The sequence below is a fragment of the Folsomia candida genome, unplaced genomic scaffold (assembly GCF_002217175.1).
Source record: "Folsomia candida strain VU population unplaced genomic scaffold, ASM221717v1 Fcan01_Sc029, whole genome shotgun sequence".
NCBI classification, from domain to species: domain Eukaryota; kingdom Metazoa; phylum Arthropoda; class Collembola; order Entomobryomorpha; family Isotomidae; genus Folsomia; species Folsomia candida.
The window spans coordinates 1,437,803-1,460,971 of NW_019091221.1; the positions used below are offsets into that span (position 1 = coordinate 1,437,803).

Genomic DNA, 23,169 nt, shown 5'->3' on the forward strand with positions numbered 1-23,169 from the left:
AGACGGACGGACGGACGGACAGACGGACAGACGGACGGACAAAACGATCACAATAAGTAGCTGACGCTACTTAATAATGAAAATAAGAAATCAATTAAATCTGGTTCAGCACAAATGTGCATTTGGTGTAATTTATTTTTATCAGGAAACTGCAACAAATTTGTTCAGGCATGTGCAAATCTTTTAATGTAGAAGGTTTGACTTTCTAATGTGAATTCTTGTAGTAACAAATAAATAACAAGTATGATCACAATGAGCCCTAGACCTTAGTGACTACTGCCTGTTTCGACATTTTGAAAAAGCTCAGGGGGAGGAGATTTCGACCATTTCTGAGGTAAAAGCAACAGTTTTGACTTTTTGTCTAAAACCATTCATAAAACCAGGGCAGAGATTTTTAATTCAATCGGGCCAAGTGTGTTGACCTCGTAAGGGAGTACAGGAATTCTACTAATTTGAAGAATGATAAGGTGAGTACCAATATCCAAATTTTATTGTGGGATCATGGGCAACACAAAGACTTACGCCGGACCCCTCGTATACGAAAGTTTGAGTGGCTAATTTTGATTTACACTTTGAATTTTCATCAATGTAAGGGTGACTCTCGTACTTATCGATGGCCCGACCCAGGAAAAAATTCTACTCGACATCACGAATATGATGGTCGGGAGGTGGATGAAGAGCATGTACGCCGTGAAGTGGCGACGAAGGTGGAAATCTGCTATGCCGTGGCTGAATTCTGCGATTTTTGTAGGGTTTACTTTTCCCTTGGATTTTGTCATTGCTAAATTTTTAATAAAAGTGACTTCTCTGTATTTACCGTAAAAATATATATGTTCTTGTTCAATAAGGGTGATGAACTATTATCAATATTTATATAGGTTCCTGTGTACATAAACCTTCAATTTACCGATAAACTATTTATTGCAAAAATTTAACAGTGAGTATTTCCTCCAGAAACTTCTTAGTTGTCGAGTCAGTCCGAAAAGTCTGGTGGAATCTCTACTTGCGTGTTTAAAGTGTTTGTAATCGTGTGAATGCAGGGAGGCCTGAAAAGAAGAAAAATATAAAATTGTGCATTCAAATCATAAGACTGGACAGAAATCTAAATATCTTACTTTCCATCACAAGACTGGCTGACTTTTTCCCACTTTTCTACACACTGTGCGTCATTTTTCGGTGCTCGGGTGGCCCTGGAGGAATCCTTGCTGCACAAGTAGCTTTGAGCAACGTGGCATTTGGCCTTATCGATTTCGAAACCGCAGAAGTGGCCCCCTTTCTTCTTCAGTTGTTCGGGACAGGAGCAAATTGTTTGAGCTGTTTGAGCTTCTTCAAGGAGTAAAGTTAATGCAACGATTGCGACAAACAGGACCAGACAAGATTTCTTAGACGCCATAATATACACCAGTTGGAAATTTATTCAATTGTAGAATTTTGCAAATATTTTGTTCATGAGTGAATAAGTCTGGAAAACTATAGGCAGCAAAAGCTGATATTTGCTACTGTACAGATGTATGTATGTATGCAAATATCCAGATTTATGTAGCATTGTTAATTAATTAAGCGTAATACAGACCTTCGGCTTCAATAGGGCATTAAAAATTAACTTCCTTGGTGGCTTGAAAAAGTGCGATATACATTTTTGTGTGTTCTTAATTTTGCTCGAACATAGTAATTTAGTTCGTTTCCCATGTGACTAACAAAATGTTGCTATGCACCAGAGCTATTTAATTAGCTACATTTCTGAAAATTTGTCAGAATGTAGTTTTGAATAACTACATTTTGAAATTTCTCTCCATAGGCACGGTACATCTGGGTGGCCAACCATTTATTCGCTTATGTCAATAAAACTTTATTTCACAAAGTAAAAACCGTATGTCAAAATTTACAATCCGATTGGAAAGATCAGATGGTATAATTATGTTTAGTACATACCCCTCATTGTGAATAGGCTAAACTCTTGCAAGCAGAATTTATTAATTTACTCAATTATTTCTACTTTTACATATCTTTCAATGGTTTGCCACTCTTTATAAAATCTACTTGCTTGTTCATCCACTCCAGAACGGCTGGATTATCATCTTCATCAATGCCGACTTCCGAAGTGGACAAAATGATGAGGAGAAGGTCTGCCATAAGAAAGCCGTACAAAGACATTTTCCCACTTCCCTGCCCTACAGCGTCCATCAACCCCATGACGTCGTCGTATGAAATATCACGGTCTCTGGAAAAAGCATTTTTCACTTCGAAGGGGTCCAAATTTCCGCTTCTGTCCTTATCAACATCAATAAAATTCTCCATGGATCGTTTGAGTCGTTAACGGCATTTTCGTAGCCAAGAAATCCAATCCTTTCAGTGTCGGAACATGCAACAGCTTTAATCTACAACCAATGAATAAATGATACTGTTGTTTGGAACGGCCCCGGAGAATTAAAAGGCTAATTTTTATTGTAACTTATTAGTGCAATAGTTCGGCTGCACTTATCGTGCACTCTCCGAAATGTGGTAATGAATTTGAGAAAATGAATTATTACCGGCCAGTTGGTAATAGTACAAAAAATAATGTGGTAATAAATATTGTTACCGAAAATCAATATCATAAGAGTTTATGCATCGTCATAATTTGGTAATCTCACTTTAAGCGAACTCAGTAATATTTCACAAATGAGCGGTAAAAACTCAACCCGGGATTGTATACACGATCAGTACTACTTCGTAATGATTCCTTTCCTGTCGCCAGTATTCATAATTAAATGAATTTGGTGTTGTGATTTCACCCCTCGGTGTTGAATAATTATAAAACGGTGTCAATTTATTGGAGCAACGCACATCATACTCTTAACTTGTTCGATTTTCTAGTAGAAATGGAAAAATTAATTAGAGTCTCAAACACTTTCAGGGGTAAAAAATTAATTCTTTCACCTGGTGACTACGATGATTTTCTAAACAAAGGTGAGTAATAAATTAAATTTCATGCATTCAGTTCATTATATAAGAAAATAATTAAATTTGTATTTCCTACTAGTCAAAGTAAAATTTAATTTGGAACCCGACGTGGTAATATCTTTGGAGGACGATCACGGTGCGGAGGTGGACGACGAAGTATTCCCGACTTTGTGGGAGCAAGGAGGAACTCCAAACATTGTTTTCAACGTCAAGGACGAAGGACCAACGGATGACGCAACAGCGATTTTTCTACAAACACTATCTAGAAGGAATTAAAAATTGCAAGTAAATTTGTTATTTATTTCGTTCAGTTCCTAGTCCTGTATGCTCACCACAGCCAGCATCGCCAGCATCGTCGTTGCCAAGCTTATTGAATGACGTTGAGTCCTTTAAGCAGGTTAAACACACCAATAAGTATCTTCACAAAGACATTTCAGTTTTAATTTGAAAATTTAATATTTTACAGATCCTGGAATCCTACATAGACAGCAATCCAAAGCTTACCAATCTAATCTCTGACTGCAACGAAAAATCTCTGGTCGACAATGCTGCCGCAACTCTACTTATAAACGATTTCGTGGCGAAATTGGTGGAGTTAAAGGGGTAAAACGTTGTTTTAAGGAAAATTGAAAAGATTAGATGCTTAGCAATAATTTTATTTCCCTAGAGATTCACCAAGTACAAGAGACCAAAGATTACTCGCAAAAGCAATTATTAAAATTTTGCCGTGCTGGAGGTACCCAGAGACCGCTGACGGGATTGTAAGTCTTGAAAAATGAAACTTGTGTTTTATATTCTAGCATATTTGCATAACGAATTGTATTCTGTTTTTTGGTAGGATATTTTATACGATGAAGTTGGCAGGTGTGGCCTTATCCAAATGCGGCTGAGATGGATCCATCGGAATCTCAAGTCAGACCAACCAGGGAGGGCTCCGCGGAAAACTTACTACGACGGAGGTCCACGGCCAAAACACCCTAAAGTTAGCAGCGCTACAATTCCTAATAACGAGTTAATCGCAGAATTAAATTCCAGCACGAGCGAAAGTGAAATTTCGCGTCTTATGAAAGAAACCATAGAACACAGAAACCAAATAAGAGGATCAACCGGGCAATCAATTTTGAAAATTTATCCGAAATTCGCAGAATTGGGTTATTTGGTATGTGTAAAATAACTTTCCCAGAAATTATAGAAAATACATTATATCGAAATTGTTAGTTTAACTTTATTTTGCTCGGATTGTTTTAGGTAAATCTGGAATTCTCCTTCATGTTCCCAGATATTGATCAGCGTTTTTTGAATATTTGGCCTGATTTTTCAAAAAATCTCATAGACAACTGCAAGAACATAACCAAATCCCCATCACTTTTAAAGTTTATTGGCAACGATTTAGGTTGTTATATATTACTTCAATATTGAGCTGCAAAAAGTCTGGTTTGGGTAATTCATAAATTTTTACTTTATTTCCAGATAAGTGGGATCAATCTATCGCAGCTCTTTTTGTTCTTCTTCATCTAATCCCTCCATCAGCCCAAGGAAAAGGCAAGGGTGGTCGCTGCAAAATTGAGGATGCGAAAAACAGACTTGTCACGTACTACAAGGTTTCTTCGATTTTTGATATATATTTATCAACATATTTTGTATCTCAAGTACTATATTTCTAAAAATTTCCAAAAATTTAGGCGGGAACTCCACTTCAATCAGTTCTAGATACGTGGAACGAAGAAATTTCTCAACCCGCACTAATCGTGCTGGGGGACACGCGTGCAAGTCTGACGTCATTCTTCATACTCTGCGACCGAATTATTATTCCCCTGAATGCCAAAACATCAACGGAAGCAATCGACTCCCTTTTCAAAGCGCACTATGTGATTGGGACTGAATACGACGGTAATCTCTCCGGGTTATGGAAATTTATCCAAGTCCATATTTATCAACATGAAGTCGAGTCCTCGCTCCCTAGAAAAGTGAAACAAGTTTTCCAGCAAATTTCAACTTATCTTCAACTTGGAAATACGGCGCCCAGTTCTCAAAATGTTTAAGTGTGAAGAGTGCCACCGAAGATTTTGTAAAGCTAGTGAAATTCAAGCTCATTTAAAGTATATCCACAATTTCGGAAACGCACATTTTCCAATATCGATATGCCCATACCACACTTGTGTAGCCCAGCTACATTCTTGGAGTGGATTTTTAAGGCATATCAGGTCACATGAATTAATATCCTCCAAACTTTGTGATGTAAATATTAATGATGCAAACGCATTTGTCCCCCCGGACAATACTATTAATGAGTTGCAAGATGATGGCTTCGGGGAGGATATTAATTCATGCCGCACCTCTGTAAATTCTTGTATAGATATTATGAAAAATATTTTATCTTCTTTCTGTTCTTCTTTATTAGCCACAGGAGTCACAAACTCAACAGTTGATGTAGTGGTTAAAGACCTTGAAAATTCGTTTGCTCAGTTTTCAAAAATAATATGCAATTTAGGAAAACCTTTTTGCAATGAAAATTATGAAGAGTTTAGTTGTCAGGTAATGTCGCTACTGGGAGCATTTAGTCATGTCCGGACAATGTATCTAAGACAAAAAATTTTCGAGAAAAACGACAATTTGATTTTACCAAAAGAGTTATCTTTAGGAAGCAGGACAGAATTACGAGTGAGATATAACAAACGTCAACAAGTTATCGTATCGGATACGTTTATGTATGTCCCGATCATTAAAACACTAGAGAAAATTATTTCTTGTCCCGCGCACTTTAAATACTTTTCGAATGGTGAAAATTCAAATTGTATTACAACATTTGCTGACACCATTTCTTTTAAAAATAATTCATTATTTCAAAAACACACTAAGTCTTTACAAATACAATTATTCTACGACGATTTTGAAACTGTCAACCCTTTAGGATCCAAGCGGGGCGTGCACAAATTGGGTGCATTTTATTTTACCGTTAAAAATTTTCCCGATTTTGTCAATTCTCGGTTAAGTGAAATACATTTGTTGGCACTTTTTTACAGTGAGGATGCCAAAAAATATGGCATCAACTCAATTTTACGCTTAATTCTTCCTGACCTATTGAAACTTGAAACCACAGGAATTAAAATTAATAAATTAGATACAATTTTCGGGACGCTATGTTCCTTGTCGTTTGACAATTTAGGTGGAAATAGCTTGTTAGGTTTTACGGAATCCTTCAATGCCCACTATTACTGCAGAATTTGCTGCACTTCTAAATTTGAAGCCCAAGAATTATTTGATCACAATTTGATGATTATTAGGAATAAGACCTCACATTCTCAGCATGTTAATGAGAAGTCATTAGGAGTTCAATCAGAATGTGTCTTAAATGAACTTCAATATTTTAATTTCTTGGATAGTCCTTCCGTCGACATTATGCATGATTTATTGGAAGGTGTGGTTCCATATGAAATTAAATTAGTTTTACAAAAGCTGATAAACTTGGGATGTTTAAATTTACAAACAATTAATCAGAGGCTTTTGGCTCATGATTTTGGGTACTTAGAATCAAAAAATCGTCCCAGTCCTATTAGATTGGACGGTGTAGGCAACAAAATAGGCCAGAAAGCAGCACAATGCTGGTGCCTTATTAGATTTCTCCCGGTCATAATTGGTGATCTTATTCTTGACGAACATAAAATGTATTGGGAACTTTTGCTACTCCTTTTGGACATAATGAGCTACGCATTTTGCAGAAAGTTCACCGACGCAATTTTGCACATGATGGATAAGACCATTATCCATCACCACAAATTGTTTCGTAAATTATTTCCAAATGAGAAGTTGATCCCAAAGCACCATTTTATGTGTCACTATTCCTATGTAATTAGGCAAAGTGGTCCATTAGTTTCCCTCTGGGCTATGCGGTATGAAGGAAAGCATTATTATTTTTCTCAGTTGGCTGGTCAAATTAAAAATTTTCGTAACATTTGTTATTCTTTGACAATGAGGCATCAGCAGTACAGTTCGCACGCTTTCAAATCGTTTGACATTAATGAGGGAATCAGAGCAGAGCATATAATATCAGCCAAATTAAGTCAATTCTTTGAATCTTTTGATCTAATAGAAAAATTGAGATCTCTTGATTTATTTGAATCGTGCGACGGGGACACAGAGGTCTTGACAGCTAATCAAGTACGGTATCGCGGGTATGATTATAGATTGGATTATGTGGTTTGCTATGATTTAGGTGAGGTTTTTCCGAAATTTGGAATTATTTGTGAATTTATTTTAGTAGACGAAACTCGTTGCCTGTTGTTAGTGAAGCAGCTAAATGTGACGTACTTTGATCGACATTTTTATTCATTTATTGTAACCCAGTCGGATAATTTGTATGAGTTGGTCGATATAAGTAGCTTAGTAATTCATGATTGTGTTGAATTGCAGAAAAATTGTAAACAAGATTCCTTGCACTTAGTTCTTAGACATTATTTGTAAATGTTTCATAAAATGTTGTCTTGTAACTATATGTGTATTACAAAAAATGTTTGTAAATAGTTGATTTGAATAATTATAAATAAAAATATATGTTTAATACATATACTAAGCTGCATTGTGTACTACATATTTTTATTACTATTTGCATGGAGCACTTATTACTGCATAGTATTGAAACCTTTTTAATAAACTAGAAAATCATTACCTCCTTCACTCGACTATTTAGCCCAGTACGTAATGAATCAATACCATAGTATGCATTTAATTCACCAACCGTATTAAATGTTGACACTGGGGAGTAGTGATCATGCTGCCCGTTGGTTGCTACTCAATACCGCGATAAGTACCTGGTTATTACTGAGCCGTGTTTCATTCCGTACTAGGCAGTAATGTGTGTTAATCCCGTCTTGGTAATTACTGATTTCTTACCGTCCAGTAATACAACATTACCAGAGCGGTAGAGTCACATAGTTACACCGCCTGGTAATAATCCAGTCTCAATATTTTTAACAGTGTGGAGGCATCTGAGATAATCAATCTTTATTTATTTACCAGCATCCTACAAATGACTTTGTCCCAAGCCACCGAGTTTTCACCAAGATTGATACAACCGATAATCAGGTCCTTAAGCTCGTACCAACCGATTGTACCATTTGCATGGCACACTTGATCGAAAGCCAGTTTCATCTCTGGTGAAGTAGTATCCAACACCACAGGATTTTCATCGGATACACCCCCATCGTCTTTTATTTCATCTACCTCACATTTTTCATCGACAGTCGACGTATCACTTGTAGTCACCAGAATCTGGAAGCCTTGGTCTTGGCAGTATTCCTTACCACCTAAATGATAAACCGGGGATTTTGTAATGAATTCAGGAATCAACAAGGTTTGATTACATACCGTCAGATACATATAATTTTCCACCAAGAATCTTTCCAACCGCAGTTGCATCATTGACAATTCCCTTGCCAACGTGATAAACAGAGCCATTGGGGTCCTTACCTGTAACCATGGTAATATGAAGTATACCAAAATAAATCCTCAAGTAAAATAGTACACTATAACTTTGCCAACCTCCAACAATAGCATTCTTTGGAATTGCAGTTGCCTGTGAATTAACCCAAGCAAAGCAATTTTTCTCTCCAGTTAGGACCTTGAATGGGAGGAAAACGCGCTTACCTTATATTTAAACAGAATTAGATAATTGTAAAGAAATTCCGAAATACCTCATAGCTCCCTTTCCCATGCTCTGCGCCATCGTACGCAACGAAGGTACCATAGCCAACAATCAGCTTTCCCGGTATAATGCCATTCATATGTTTAGCCCGAGCTACGTAGCCGTCGTGCTTCCCATCTTGTCCAGCCAATACCATATTTGATGGCATGGAACCACCATTTTTGCTGCGGCCCATTTGTATTTAGCACCGCCGACATTAGCTGGTAAGGATTCAACTGATTTTGGCGTATCTACCGGCTTGGGCTCCTCTGCCTCATCGCTTACATGCCTTAACATACGCGTATAATAAAACAATATGACCCTAAAAACTAAGTATTGCCAAATAAACCTGTAGCGAAGCACGTTCTGTGTAAATTGGCCTTGCATATTTGGGTGTACTTTGTAGCATCCGGCAACAATGATTGTCCCTCCAAGGACGCATACACCAATTTCAAGCTCCGTCGAGCTTTCCAAACCATGGCGGTAAAGTGACCAGTATGCATGCTAAACCCACCATGATTGTAATTGTAATGCTCGACTTCTTTATACCACGCTTTCACTGCTTCTCTGACAGCACATTTGTGCTGTCAGAAAAAAATTTTTAATTTAAAAATTATTTTTTCAGGTTTTAAAGTTTTTACGCTCCTTGCAAAGAGCGTAAAAAAATCCTTCCAAAATCATGATTTTAGGAGGATTTTTTTGTAATTTCTACTCATGCTAATGCATTCCAAAAATTAAAAAAAGACCTGTTAATAGTTGAGAAGGAAAATGTAAATTGGTCCTGAGATTATATGTATAACCAAACTGCTCGATAGAACTTACGAAGCCTCATCTGATACATGTATCTATTTAAATCTGAAACATTTGGCATTCTGGTTATATATTCATATACAATGTTTAGTTACATAATACATTTAGGCAGAGCTGGGAAATTAATGAGTTTCGAGATTAAAAATCCCCGAATCAGAGATTAAGATTAAAATTATACTAAATTAAATTTGTTAAGATTAAATTCTATCTATTTTTATGACGCAGATTGAAGATTAAAGATTAATTAATCTAGATTAATTATATTAATTAAGACTAATTTTATTTTTCGCCGGTTTTTATAGTTTACATCGATATTATATCATAAATTCTAAAATTTGAGAAAAGCATGAAGTATCAGCGCTTCATACTTAATTGTTGTTGAAATTATTAAAGTTTTATCTGGTAAATTAAGGTGCATACAATAACTTGTAATACGAGTAAAAATCAGTCGCACCTCAAATGCAATGCGCTTTTAAATTTCAAAAAATAATAACTTTAAAAAAATAATAATAATTTTTTAAAATTCAATTAATTTTTTTAATGGCAACAAATTTTTTAATTTAAATATTTAAGGAATACAATTTTAAATAACGTTCCTTTCAAAAGAGAACCTGTCAATTTAGAATTGTTTTGATTTTTAAAAATGGTTCAAGTGTTGAGAGATGATTGTGCGTTGAAATTTACAAGGACTCGAGTAACAGATGGCGTAATTTTAATCATAATATTAATCCTGATTAAAATTAAAGTCGAAGATTCAAAGATTAAAAATTAAAAATTAAATTAAATTGACGTGAGATTAAGATTAAATTATTGATTGATAAGAACAAATTTCTTGATTAAGATTATGGATTAAGATTAATTATTCTTAATCTTAATCTTGATTATTTTAATCTAGATTTTCCCAGCTCTGCATTTAGGTATGTATGTACATATATATGCATGCATAATATGTATATAAATCTCAATGCACTACCTATACATATGTACATATGTACTATATGTATTATGTATGTTTAATTATTATAGAAATTACATAAAGTATAAATACTATACTATATATGGGTCTTTATACTATAATCATATGTTTTTCGGTCCGCCCGGATTGACCGGTCCGGTCCTGGTCCGGTCCTGGTCCGGTCCCGGTCCGGTCCTGGTCCGGTCCCGGTCCGGTTCTGGGCCGAGGGAAAATTTTTCGGTCCGGTTTCGGATCAGTGGTTTCGGGTTTCGGTCCGGTTTCGGATCAGGGCTGATCCGGACCAATCCGGACCATTGAGAACTCTAATTGGAGGGTATTCAGAACACATTTTAAAGCAGGATATACCAGTCAATTGGATCGTTTTACTCCTGTATTTTGAGTTAGTCGCAGAAAGAATTATATGCCTCTGAGCACTCGCGTTTATTCAGTCAGACTGAGTTGGAAGCAATTTATGTAATCCACCTTAACTGGGAGAGAGATCGACAGATCACAATGGTATGCGGCTTATCACCACATTGTTGCTTCACCTCATATCAATCACTTCTGATAAATGATTTTAGGGGTAAGGTAATCGTGCGTTTGATAACATATTGGGCAGTTGTTTCGACAGCCTTGAATTTATTCTGCTGAACTGACTTTATTAATTGCACGTTTGTATAATTTTATCGTTATACCAATTCAGCATGGGCACTTAGAAATTTTTTCTTAGGTGAAAGCCGTAAAATGAGGTATTTGGATTAGGCAGGGTATTGGTCATAACCAAATACACACGAATACCACAATACTCGAACACCTACACACCAAACCCGGGTAAAAGCCTATTTTTCACATTGCCCTAGAAATTCATAGGAAAGAAAACAACTCTCAAAAATTCCAATTACTATTTTAGTCTGGATAATGTCATTATAACTTATTAACTTACATTCTTAGGCAACTGGTATTGAATCATTACGAATCGTTACCGGACGGAGTACATGTGTGACTCTACCGGCATCGATAATATTCATCGTTACGGCGCAGTAATGTGGCGGTAATGAAATCGTTCCTACTCAGAATCAAACTATAACCAATCCGGTGGCAAATTATTACCGAAACAATACCACTACCGAGTACATGTATGACTCTACCGGATGCTTTACAGTGTAATCTAGCTGTATTCTACAAACATTCAGCGTTTTATTGACTTACTAGCGTGTAAGCCCGTCTCCCGCCGGGCGATAAGAACCTTAAATGTCTGTCCGCAACGGAAATTGGATAACCACTCCCAAGATAACTACCACCAGACATTTATTTTTTTTTTAATTAATTTATATTTAATTCTTCCGTTTCGGAAAATTACTTTCACTTCCGTTGCAGACAAACATTTCCAGCTTATAATATAGATATGATAATCATGATTCAATTCCAAATTTCAATCCTTTCACTTGAATAAACTAGAAGCTACTTATTTATCACAATATTGAATACACATTAGTTTTGACGTACTAATAGATAAGTGAGTAAGATTACTTATGTATGTATTATGAAAGTAGACAAATTACAGAAATTAAGGCGACGCCCGTAATTAATCACAATTTCGTTTCCTCCTAATTTGCTAATGGATTCGGGACAAAATTCATTTCTTATTTCCCATAACTTTGTACGTAGTAGTTCATTACAATCCAGGCTCAATACATACATATACAACGTATAAATTTAAACGTCGAATTTAGTGAAAAATGTCGAAATTTAATTCTAACAATGTAAAACATTTGCAGCCCATCCTTTCCGAGGTTTTTACCTCAAAACCGATTACATTTGACTTCTCCAAATTTAAGGAACCTACCCAAGCAACAATTTTTGAAACCAATGTTCTCGACGTTTATAAAATATTTCACAATATTTGTTACTATATTTGCATAATGCCATTTAAAATCGTTTACGAGAAATCGGTTGATGGCAAAGGTGAAGTAATTCAATTCCAGGAATCAAAATTTCAAAAGGTTTGAGTTTCTGGATTTATTAAATACTTTGGGATCTAATGTATGTAATATTTTTCAGCGAATATTTTTCCTTCTGCATATCACCCATTTCTTCTATGCGTTACCCCACATTTTGGGGGCCCTTCAAGGAACAGAAATCCAATATGATCCATCCCAATTCTACCATCTGTTGGCACGATTAACGGGGTTCTTTATGGTCGTCTCGTTTTCAATCGGTTGTATGAGACAGTCACGATTAAAATCATTTTTGACAAAAGTCCATGGATTTCGACAAACTAGTAATGGCCAGGTATTTATTAATTGCAAACTTTGGTGATCAACACGTACAGGGTGGTGGTACATTTAGGTACTCTCCGTTCGCATACTGTAGAACTTTTACAGAAATTGAGATTTCTGAGAAACTACGCACTGCCAGTGTCAAATTCCTTCAAATTAGGTTGACGGGGTACTTTGAGACTGGCAGAGCCGTAGTTTCTCAGAAATCTCAATTTCTGTAAAAGTTCTACTGTGTGCGAATGCACAGTAGACGGCACGAGGAGGTTGTCCAAGCATATAATTCTTGGCTTTCATAAAGGATAAAGTAACTTTTTGGGTGCTGGTGGTCCACGGGTTTCTATTTTTTATTCTTGAAGGATATTATAGACTAATAATAAATCAATACAGTAGAGTTGAAGAAAATTCCTGTAGGCCAAACGCAAAAAAATTTGGACACCTTAATTTTTGACGCTTATTAGGCTAATACTTCCGAAACCGATACAAACCTCTGAATATAACCCATTTGGGAAATTTAGGTACTAACATAGGGTCGACAAAAATTCCCACCCTAATCCAATATCTCATAGGGTAATCAAAATATTTAAATCATAGTCAAATTTATTGATTATTTAAATCCATTTGTCTATTTTCTTTTGAGATTATTGGTTAAAAAACTGTGGAACACTCCATTGGATTTATCATTTCATTTGACTTACACGAGTATTACATATGTAGGTGTTCCAGGAAGACAATAATTAAGCCCAAATAGAGTTAAAAAAGATTAGTGGCCCACCAGCACCTAAACAGTTACAATGTCCTTCCTTAATAATTAAGATACATTCAAAATTTAATAAATTATGAATTGAATTCATCCACAGAAATAATTACTTTCGTACCACGATTTTATGGACACTCCGTATTTACTGTGCGATCCATAGCAATTCTTGATTCTAATGTGGAGAGGAAAAATATAGGATTAATATTGTTTCTAATCTAATTTCAGCATGACAGATCCAAACTGATTTATTCCCTCATGACCATACCATTCGGCCTTGTTTTGATGTACACCTTTTCCTACCAAAGGGACCGATTAGATTTCTCGTCTTGGGAGAATCTAGCCGAATCAGGAATTCAAGTAATTATCAACCACGTAAAATTCTGGGACACCTCGGAGTTTCTCAGGCATAATGGAACGACCCCGGACATGAGAAATGTTGACATTGGGTGGAAACTCGCCTTAACCATAGTTCACATTTGTCTCATTGTTTTCGATTATGTGTTAGCAATTCTGTTGGAAGTTTTGGTTTTTATCATGTGTTTCATTGTGTATCGGATAGGATATGATTTCTACGACAGGATCACACTTGATTCGGATTCTATGAATTTGGAAAAGGTTTGGAATCTTTTTAATCGTCAAAAAGTGTGTTGTAAATTTACAGATTGGTCACACCACATGTGGAAACTTCTGAAATTGAAAATTCCCGGTGGCGGAAATTCTTAAATTTTCATATTAAAACATGTTTCCATGTGGCACCAAAATTTACGACCACCCTGTACATACATTTGATGATTTTTTGTCGTGCAGCTAACCCAATGCTATAACGAAGTGAAATCCATAATGCACGAAATCAATTGGACGTTTGGATATCTGATGCTGGTTTTTATCTTGGCTGCCATCCCGTATTATGGAGTTCATATGATCGAAATCTTCAGTGGGACGTGGAACCAGAGAATTGAAACGGTTTACTTTGTCATGCTCTACAGTGTTGCGCTCCTCTTGGCGGCGGAAGGTCATCGCAAGGTGAAATATGTTTTGATTTTTATATAAATTTAAATTTTCTAAGACGTGGATAAATTCAGAGCTTTAAAATTAGTCACATTCCTAATTAATTGGTAATTGATAATTGGAAGGAAAATATTTTGTCTAATTATTTGGTAATTAGTGATTAAACTCGGGTTGCTAATTAAGCCAATTTATTAGCTAATTAAGACAATTTTTTAGCTAATTAAGCCAATTAATTAGTTAATTAATTTGAACATTGTCCAATTAATTGGTGATTTTTAGTGATTTTCTAATTAATTAGTAATTAAAATTAGCTTTGGAAGTACAAGTTGACATTAATGAGCAATTGATAATTAGTTTAAACATGCGATTTAATTAGATAATTAGCTAGATTGACTAATTAATTAGAAAGCCCTGGATAAATTGACATGTTTGTTTAGTTCCAGCAATTTTCCGAATTTATCTTCGACAATTATAAACAAATTGGGACAGGGAATCGAGAAGAGGTCTCAATTTTGATTGCGGAAGTGACAAATACGCAAATCGGGTTTAAAGGATTCGGGTTTTTCACAATATCGTATGGATTTCTTGGCAATGTGAGAACTGTTATGGGCTAAATTTATATAATTAAGTTAATTATATAATCTTCAGGAAATATTTATTTTTTCAAATATTTATTGTTTTTTTGATTGTAGGTGCTTGGTCTGGTGTTTACTCATGTAATAATTATGTTGCAATTCAAAACTGCCCAGAAATATTAAAAGATTTTTGTTTTCATGAAATCAATTTAAATATATTTATGGTGATTTGGACCGGGTACACAAATGGTCAAAATACGGTAGTAGGTTAAAGCATAAAAGTAAAATGAGAACAACTAACAATCAAATTTTTGGAATTTTGATTAATTTCATTTATTTAAAATTTTAATAATTAATTATCTATAATTATTAATTAATAGATTGGTAATTATTAAAACATGCAGTCCAAGTCAATACAACCAAGGTTTCTTGAGGCAGTTTGTGCGATGGCGGAAATTTGTCCAGATATTTTAGGTCAAAGTCGAAAAATGGACGATTTTCCCCATGGGAGTAGGGTTTGCTTCCTTCGCTTGGTAAAAATCGCCCATTTTTAAACATTAACCTCAAATATTTTGCCAAATTCTAACCATCGCACAAACTGCCTCAAGGAACGTTGGTTGCATTGACTTGGACTGCATAATTCCAAAATTTCAACCAAATCGGAGAGTTACACTTGACACCATCGCATTGTAAGTCTAAATTATTATCTTGAATTTATGACATCTAGAATTGAACCATGGTCGCCCTTGCAGCGGGAGTAGTTGCATGTGTGGTCACCGCAGGCGCGGCGGCCCCAGCCGTAGCGGGCGTGGCTTCCGGGGTAGTAACGACCGCTGCGACATCCGCAGCAGCTACCGCGGCAACGGTGGCCGGATCAGCTGGGGCTGGTATGGTGACCGGAGCAGTCGCTGGCGCAGTCGCTAGTGGAACCATCACGGCAGGTGCAACCGGGGCTGTGGTGGGCGCTGGTGCCGCAGCGGCGGCTTCATCATCAAGTGCGGGAGCTGCTGCATTGACCGCGGGGATTGCTGCTGGACCGATTGGGTGGTTAATTTTGGGAGCAGGGACGGAAGAATTACCAGAAAATTGTACGTTTGATTCCTGGAAGCCCGTTTTGCGGGATGAGAGTACTGAGCCGTCCAAAGGACGACTACTTATGGATGTGGTTGCTGATAGGAGATTAAAAAATGTGATTATATTAGAGAAACAAGAGTCTGTTCATGACTTTCCCGAAATAGTTTTGGAGAACGTGTGGGGTGAGAAATTCCGTCTCGAGTACGTGACTTTGCCATTGGGTACGATTGCCCTCCATGCAATCCGCCTGGATGTCTAAGCTTACTTTTAAGTCATGCATACATATTTAATTTTGGGGTATTGTTAATTATGTTTTTCTTAAATAAAATCGTATAAAATTAAGTTCACTATTAATTATGTTAAATAATTAATTCGGAATTATGGATTTAACCACCCCGCTATTGAAATGTGTCTGAAAACGATTTGTTAATAATTTAGGTTACGTTTATTGAAAGTATTTAAAGTAGTTCATCAGAATTTATAAATTTACTTACATGGAGAACTATTTAGGTGGGTGGAGAGTCCAGGGTTCTCATTTATACCAAAAGGTGCAGAATATGAATATCCTTATTACATTAAGTGTAGGAATTTTCGTGTAAAAGTCACTCCTGGTCAATCTGTGACGAGATTTATGGCGAGTTTCGGGCAATTAGTGAGACGTTGCCGGTCATTTACACCTCATTATTTACAAGCCATGAGTTACAACCCTTTATTTTCACCTCGAGTTACACTCTTTAATTATCTATTCACTTGGGAATAGAGATGCATTCGCAAAGTTATTATTTTTATTATTATTACAAAATTTCTTGATTCATTTTGAGAGCACCTATTGTTAGGTTGTAAAAGTAGTTCACAAGTTTACCAGTTTTCGCGAACCAAATATTGAATACCTCAATTCAATTATTTACATAATTATTCCGACTATTTTACAAATATTTCGATCTACTTTTTAGAAATTTCTAATGAATAAATTGGACACAAATTACTTCTCCAAGGTGTGAATTCTACGAGAGTGACTAACCAAGTCTGAGAAACTGAAAAATTTCTTACCACAGAAATAACATTCATTCCTCTTCACACGCCCGTGTACCCTTTGGAAGTGTCTCGCCACTTCATACTTGCACCAACTCTGGAACTCGCATTTCTCATTTTCGCACCAAAATTTATGAGGTGGCTCCGAATTTGAGGGATGTTTCGCAATCATGTGATTCTTCAAGCTGTTAACAGATTTCAGGATTTTGTGACAATTTTGACACTCATATTTCCTATTTTGATGATGGTTCCTGATGTGCTTCGACATCCCGTATTTCAACACGGTGAGGGGACACAAGAGGGAAATCAGACCAACTGTGCAACAAACCCTGTTTCCATATTCAAAGAAGAGAAAGTGAGAAACTCGGATTCTGGTGGGTATCCACCACCACTGCATACTGTGACTTCACAGTGCCGTATGGTGGTTTTGATTGGATATCATCAGTATAAATTCAGAGGAGCGTTAGTTTTTAATTTGGGGCAATTTTAATAACTTAAGTAATTGCAATTATCTATATATTTTTTTTCATAAGCAGCCATAAGTTTGTTACGGCACTTGCCGTATAAGCCACTCCTTTAGAAACTTTGACCCCAAAAAACTCATTGTTCCCACACTTTTACTTCGGACAATAAAAGGTGAAAATGTAGCTCTTCTCAGGTAGAAAAATCTGGAATCAGGTTGTCAGAAGTAAAAGTGTGGGAACAATGCGTTTTTTAACGATTTCTGTGTATGACAAAAAACCGCCAATTTTCAAATTTTGAAACTTTTGATGCATCAAAATGTTCGTAGGGGCAGGGAAATTAGATTGGCAAATGCAACCTGTGGTCTAATTTTTGTTTTACCCAGTGTGCATTGACTTTCACATTTTTTCAAATTTCCTTCTCAAATTTCTGAAAAGGGGATGGGTGCATGTAATTTAAAAATATACATGCTAGATTTATCCTTGCACCCCGAATTCAACTTGCAAATTTTCTTATCAAATTCGGTGAAATCGACGCGAAACGGGTTTGCACAGTTGGGTCAGCCTGTACCACAAGCCACATTTGAGGACGTGTCGAGCAGATTTGTCAAGGTGAATTAGCTAAAAAAATATGTGAATCAACATTTGAAGGTGGTTAAAATGCCAGGTTATACTGGAAAATTTTTCGATGGGAAAAATTCGTAAATTTCCATCAGTTACCGAAATTGTGTCGATGAAATTCAACATTTTAAGAATTTGGTCATCAGTGTTCCATAAGTATTGATAATAATCATGAAATATTAATCCAAAATCGTGTAACTAATGGAGATTTATGTAGGGATTTTTTCCATTGTAGCGTGACATTTTAACCACCCCGTATGTAAATAGGTTAGTATCGGGACTGGAGGTTGCCCTGGAGATGAAAATAAATGCCCGGAATTTTGGGGATTTGCGGAGGGCATAAATGTCCTCAGCATTTCGTATAACATTGAGCTTGTGGGGGCATTAATTTAAATGGTGGTAAAATAGGGAAAATAGGGCATGCCTAAATGCCCAGTTGTTCGATTAATTCGTAAAGAACCTATTAAGGGCAAATTCCAGTCGGATAGTTACATAATTTACGTATTCATTCATACCTCATGCTTCTTTAATGAACTGTGTTGTCCAAATCCTGCCCCACAAGTTTGACACTTGTACGGCTTTTCTGTCGTATGTGCGGCTGTATGGCGTTCCAGATGTTCCTTCCGCTTAAACTCCTTGCTACACAGGGTGCATCCATACCGCACAGGATTCTCGGCGTGCTCCACGTTAAAATGTGTCACCAGATGGTTCTTGTTCAAATAGGTTTTCTCACACCCTGGAAAGCCGCAAGGAAGGCGGGCTCGTTCAATTCCCGTGTGAAATCTTTCTATATGTTTTCGTAAACCCGAAGCCGTGGTAAATTCTCCAGGGCAAATTGCACAGAAAAGTTTACTCTTTCCACTGTGCATGTAGCGAATATGGTCGTTTAGCCCGAATGAATTTTTATATATTTTACCACAAATCTGGAAGGAAGGATTTGTGAGAATGTTGATTTATTTGTACATAAATAGAAATAATTCGTCGCATTTTTTTAGCGTGTGTACATACCTACCTCACATTTCATTTTGGCATCTGGCTCATGGCAGAGGAGGTGTTTTGTAAGGCGAGGTTTGGTCGTGAAAGATTTCGAGCAGGTTGCACATTCCCATTTCTTTTTGGGCAAAGGTTCCATCGAATTTTATTTTATTTTATGTCAATAATTACAAATCTGTTGAGAGATAGATGTAATCATTAGTTTCTAATATTTGAAATCTTACTTTAAAAATTAGAGATTTTTGTAAGTAAATATATTTATCCAATGACTTACCACGAGCTAGTGGATTGAGATGTTTTACTAATTCTAATTTTAGGTTATGAATTTCCAAAAAATTTGTCATCGTTCAGAAGTAGTTTGAACATTGATATCCACATATCAATATAAATAGTTACCTTTAGAAAAATATTTTTAGGATTGGCCCCTGCTTAATGGCACAAACTTGTCGAAAGAATGACGGATGTTTTCTTGATATTTTATTTGGGAAAATGACAATATTATTTTAGAGATAAAGGCTTCCCTTAATTTAAAAATAGAATACCCAAACTCTTTCAGGCTCTCAGCGGAATAGGCCATTTTCCTAACAGAACAAATTCTCTGTCTTACAAACACTTCAATGTGATATATAAGACATAGTGGTGGACACTATGTATTGTATACAGGGTGGTTAAAATGTCAGGGAACAATGGAAAATTTTTCTATCGGAAAAATTCACAAATGTCCAGTAGTTACCGAAATTTTGCCTATGAAATTCAATATTTTAAGAATTCTGTCACCAGTGTTCCACAAGTTTTGATAAAAATTAATAAAAATCTCAATCCCAAATCCGTAACTAATGGAAATTTATGGCATTGTAAAATTTTCCATTGTAAGCTCACATTTGAACCATCCTGTATCCATACATAAGTAAGTTATTGCGGTTTACTTCACTAACAGTTAAGGGTCACCTGTATGTATGTACATATGTACATATTTGTTTCCAGCTGCCACGACCAGACTGAAAAAGGGTTGAAAGGTTGGACCCTTTTTCAATTGCAACTTGCAACTTAAACAGGAGAACAATGAGGGTAATGCATTTTTTAACGAATAAAAACTTCCATATCTGGCAACCTTTCAATCGACCGAATAACCATACAAAGTTTATTTAAAGCCCATTAAAAGTTTCTATTTATGATGTACATATGAAAAATAAATTCTATTTATTACAAGTATGTATGTATCCGGTAAAATGTTGATATCCTGATTTAATTTCGTCACTATTATCTGTATCTGTATCTGTTTTTATTGCATAAATGGCCATTAGCCCTTGCAAATCACAATCATTTTGTTATTTACAAATATATAGAGATTATTATAACTCAAAATGAGAAAAAATTCTATAAATAGTCAGTGCATAGATCGAGGTATTTAGCAACATTATTCCAAAATAGAAATATATTTGAAAAGTACTTATTGGGGTCATCAGGTGTGATGGTGAGAATGTTGACTAGTTTTTCCTGGGAGCAACAGGATTCATCGGTGATGTAGTTTTTTAGAAGTGTTTGGCGTTCGGTGTTGAGGGGTCTACAATCAAACATGTTGTACATTGTTTGGGGCGTGAGACGTGCAAAGTGGACATCTTGTTTCAAGCTTGATGTAGTGGGGCCCAAGTTTAACGCTGAAACGGTTAAGTCTGAGTTGGGCGTATAGTTGGACAATAGGGAGTGAAAGATTTTGGTTAAGGTATGACGGTCTGTTCTCGTCAGGTCGGAGGTATTGATACAGAGGGATAAAATTTGAGAGTCGGCATCTATCTAAGTCCTGCTGGTGAAGTATATCTGCATATTTGGCAATCATAACATTTCGAAGGGGTGATAATTCGTCATGAGAGAGGAGAGACTGGTAGGAAAGATCGCTTAACTTGATTATAATTTCTACAATCTTGGCTGCCCAGCAATATTTGGAGGAATATATTGTGCTATTAGTGTCTCTATACTCGTACCATTTGAACTGTTCTTTTAAACATGAGAAAGTGAGAGAGGTGGAGTTTTTGATAGTCTTGATCCAAAAGTCGAGAGTGGCTTTAAAAATTTGTAGTTGGATTTTGGTAACTCCAGATTCTAATCTGCAGAAGTATGCTGGGGTTGTTGGGGGTAGTCGTAAGAGTTTCCGGACGAAAGATGATTGGGCTTTTTCCGCTGTTTCTTCATGACCCCACCCCCATATTGGTGAAGCATAAAGTAGTGTGGATTTAACAAGTGAGTTGAATAATTTTAGGTGAGTATCAATGGGTGGGACCCCGCTTTTTCTGCATATATCCCAGACTTTAGTTGCTGCCGTAGCTATTTTGACTCGTGACTCTAATGTATGGGTGGTGAATGTACCATTTGCGGAAAATGTTACTCCTAGATACTTGTAGGAGGGGGCAATTTCAAGTGATTGGTTTTCCCAGTGAAAATGGCTGCGAGCTAATAGTTTTGTAGATTTTTTCTTTTGAAGATAACGACTTTGGTTTTATCTACATTGACTTGTAGCGATCTGCGGTGGAAAAATCTGGCTGCAATGTTGATCTTTTGCTGAATTTGTGATGGTGTGTCCCCAAGTAGAGCGATATCGTCAACGAAGAGGAGGAGGTGAAGCTTGGCATCTCCCACTTGTATTGGGGGTGGAACTTTTTCATCTAACTCTTTTACTAGGTCATTGATAAATATATTGAAATTAAGTCCAGATTGTGGTTCACCCTGTAACACCCCTTTTCGAATCTTGAATTTGTCAGAGAGGCCGGAAGGAAGCTTCACTTGTCCATTTGCTCGAGAATACAATGATATAAGTACGTTGATGATTTTTGATCCCATTCCAGCATTCGAGAGGACGTCCCATAAATCAGCATGGCCTGGCGAGTCATATGCAGATTTTAAGTCTACAAAAGTTACGTACAAACGCCCTTTTGGTAATCTTAGTCTTGATTGGATGAGGGTGAGTAGGGTAAAAAGATGTTCTTGGGTCCCCATCCCTTTTTTGCATCCTGCTTGGAATTTGGAAATTTTGTTGTTGGTAACAGCCCAATCATGGACTCGTTTGGAGATGATTGTAGAGAAAACAATCTTTTAGTATTGTAGGAGCAAGTGCAATAGGTCGGTAGTTTTGGGGTAGAAGGGGGTCTCCTTTTTTGTAAATTGGTTGGAGGAGGATTGTTGTCCATTCCTCAGGAACGGTGCCATTATCGAGAATATTGTTGAAGATACGTTGCATTTGTTGTATGAGGGGAAGGGATTTCCAATCTTCATTTGGGATGCCATCGTGTCCTGGAGCTTTTTTGGTTTTCAATTTGTGAAGTACATGCATGACTTCATTGAGTGTGATGGGGTAATCAAGTTGCGCATTTTCAGATTTGGAGATCGGTAGAGAGGGGGTGGTCGTTTTTGACGCGAAGAGTGTTTCGTAGTGGCAGGTCCATGATTCTGGAGGAATTTTATTCTGTGTGAATTCACGAGTTCTCATTTTACTTACTGTAGCCCAGAAATCAGTAGTATTTCTGTGGTTTAGCATTGCTTTGATTATGTCATTTTTGTATTTTTATATTTTTTAACTATGCACGCCTTAATAAAGGATTTCACTACTTGTTAACATGTATCGATGTTTGTAGTCGTTTTGCATTTGTTATTCCTGTTAAACGAAAAAATGCTGAAGATGTTACTAACGCCTTTAGTGAATTACTAACTAGATGCAAGCGGAAGCCTAAATTCATACAATCAGATCAAGGTCTGGAGTTTTTCAATTCTAAGTTTAAGTCATTGCTTAAGACATTAGGAGTTAAGTTATATCATAACCATTCACCTCTGAAGGCTGCAATGATTGAGAGATTTAATAGGACATTGATGACCAGATTACAGAAGGTTTTCACTCATCGAGGGAAAAACGTGTACCATGATGTTCTAGACGACGTACTATTTTCTTATAATTCCAATGTTCATAGTTCTACCAAATTTGATCCTGCGAGC

At 36.4% G+C, this 23,169-nt stretch overlaps 3 protein-coding genes and 1 long non-coding RNA gene across 5 annotated transcripts; 1 reads left to right on the forward strand and 3 right to left on the reverse strand.

Annotated features, from left to right (window-relative positions):
- Window positions 1–2,045: 2,045 nt before the first annotated feature.
- On the reverse strand, window positions 2,046–9,659 carry LOC118438968. 2 transcript variants are annotated; one of them, XM_035859947.1, is made up of 5 exons: window positions 8,634–9,659; window positions 8,482–8,560; window positions 8,308–8,409; window positions 7,957–8,246; window positions 2,046–2,378 (listed from the first exon to the last, which is right to left on the reverse strand). In XM_035859947.1, exons 1-5 carry the CDS (start codon window positions 8,817–8,819, stop codon window positions 2,238–2,240), a joined length of 798 nt encoding a protein of 265 aa, XP_035715840.1. In that variant the 5' UTR covers window positions 8,820–9,659; the 3' UTR covers window positions 2,046–2,237. The 2 variants fall into 2 exon arrangements, with proteins under 2 accessions (XP_035715840.1, XP_035715841.1); XM_035859948.1 differs by lacking the exon at window positions 2,046–2,378 and adding an exon at window positions 6,538–7,884.
- A 2,458-nt stretch (window positions 9,660–12,117) lies between these two features.
- On the forward strand, window positions 12,118–15,293 carry LOC118439010. The gene is made up of 6 exons (XM_035860016.1): window positions 12,118–12,391; window positions 12,450–12,680; window positions 13,650–14,039; window positions 14,232–14,447; window positions 14,870–15,025; window positions 15,125–15,293. Exons 1-6 carry the CDS (start codon window positions 12,128–12,130, stop codon window positions 15,188–15,190), a joined length of 1,323 nt encoding a protein of 440 aa, XP_035715909.1. The 5' UTR covers window positions 12,118–12,127; the 3' UTR covers window positions 15,191–15,293.
- Window positions 15,294–18,066: 2,773 nt separating this feature from the next.
- Window positions 18,067–19,105, reverse strand: LOC110860095 (zinc finger protein 70-like). Its single transcript, XM_022109161.2, has 2 exons — window positions 18,711–19,105; window positions 18,067–18,195 (listed from the first exon to the last, which is right to left on the reverse strand). The coding sequence occupies exons 1-2, from the start codon at window positions 19,062–19,064 to the stop codon at window positions 18,091–18,093; spliced, it is 459 nt and encodes a 152-aa protein (XP_021964853.2). The 5' UTR covers window positions 19,065–19,105; the 3' UTR covers window positions 18,067–18,090.
- Window positions 19,106–19,198: 93 nt separating this feature from the next.
- LOC110860188 lies at window positions 19,199–19,625 on the reverse strand. The gene is made up of 2 exons (XR_002548921.2): window positions 19,463–19,625; window positions 19,199–19,363 (listed from the first exon to the last, which is right to left on the reverse strand). It is a non-coding gene; the product is annotated as an uncharacterized LOC110860188 (long non-coding RNA).
- Window positions 19,626–23,169: the final 3,544 nt, after the last annotated feature.

What these genes read in the sequence shown, in the direction of transcription:
- LOC118438968 (XM_035859947.1), bottom strand. Translation starts at nt 8,819, where the DNA reads ATGGGCCGCAGCAAAAATGGTGGTTCCATGCCATCAAATATGGTATTG. An exon ending in ATGGGAAAGGGAGCTATGAG is followed by an intron (nt 8,561 to 8,633) that starts GTATTTCGGAAT and finishes CTCCCATTCAAG; the next exon opens with GTCCTAACTGGAGAGAAAAA. An exon ending in AAGTCATTTGTAGGATGCTG is followed by an intron (nt 2,379 to 7,956) that starts GTAAATAAATAA and finishes CATTGGTTGTAG; the next exon opens with ATTAAAGCTGTTGCATGTTC.
- LOC118439010 (XM_035860016.1), top strand. Translation starts at nt 12,128, where the DNA reads ATGTCGAAATTTAATTCTAACAATGTAAAACATTTGCAGCCCATCCTT. An exon ending in ATTCTATGAATTTGGAAAAG is followed by an intron (nt 14,040 to 14,231) that starts GTTTGGAATCTT and finishes TTTGTCGTGCAG; the next exon opens with CTAACCCAATGCTATAACGA. An exon ending in CGTATGGATTTCTTGGCAAT is followed by an intron (nt 15,026 to 15,124) that starts GTGAGAACTGTT and finishes TTTTGATTGTAG; the next exon opens with GTGCTTGGTCTGGTGTTTAC.
- LOC110860095 (XM_022109161.2), bottom strand. Translation starts at nt 19,064, where the DNA reads ATGCACAGTGGAAAGAGTAAACTTTTCTGTGCAATTTGCCCTGGAGAA. An exon ending in GTTCATTAAAGAAGCATGAG is followed by an intron (nt 18,196 to 18,710) that starts GTATGAATGAAT and finishes ATATTTTTTTAG; the next exon opens with CTAATTCACCTTGACAAATC.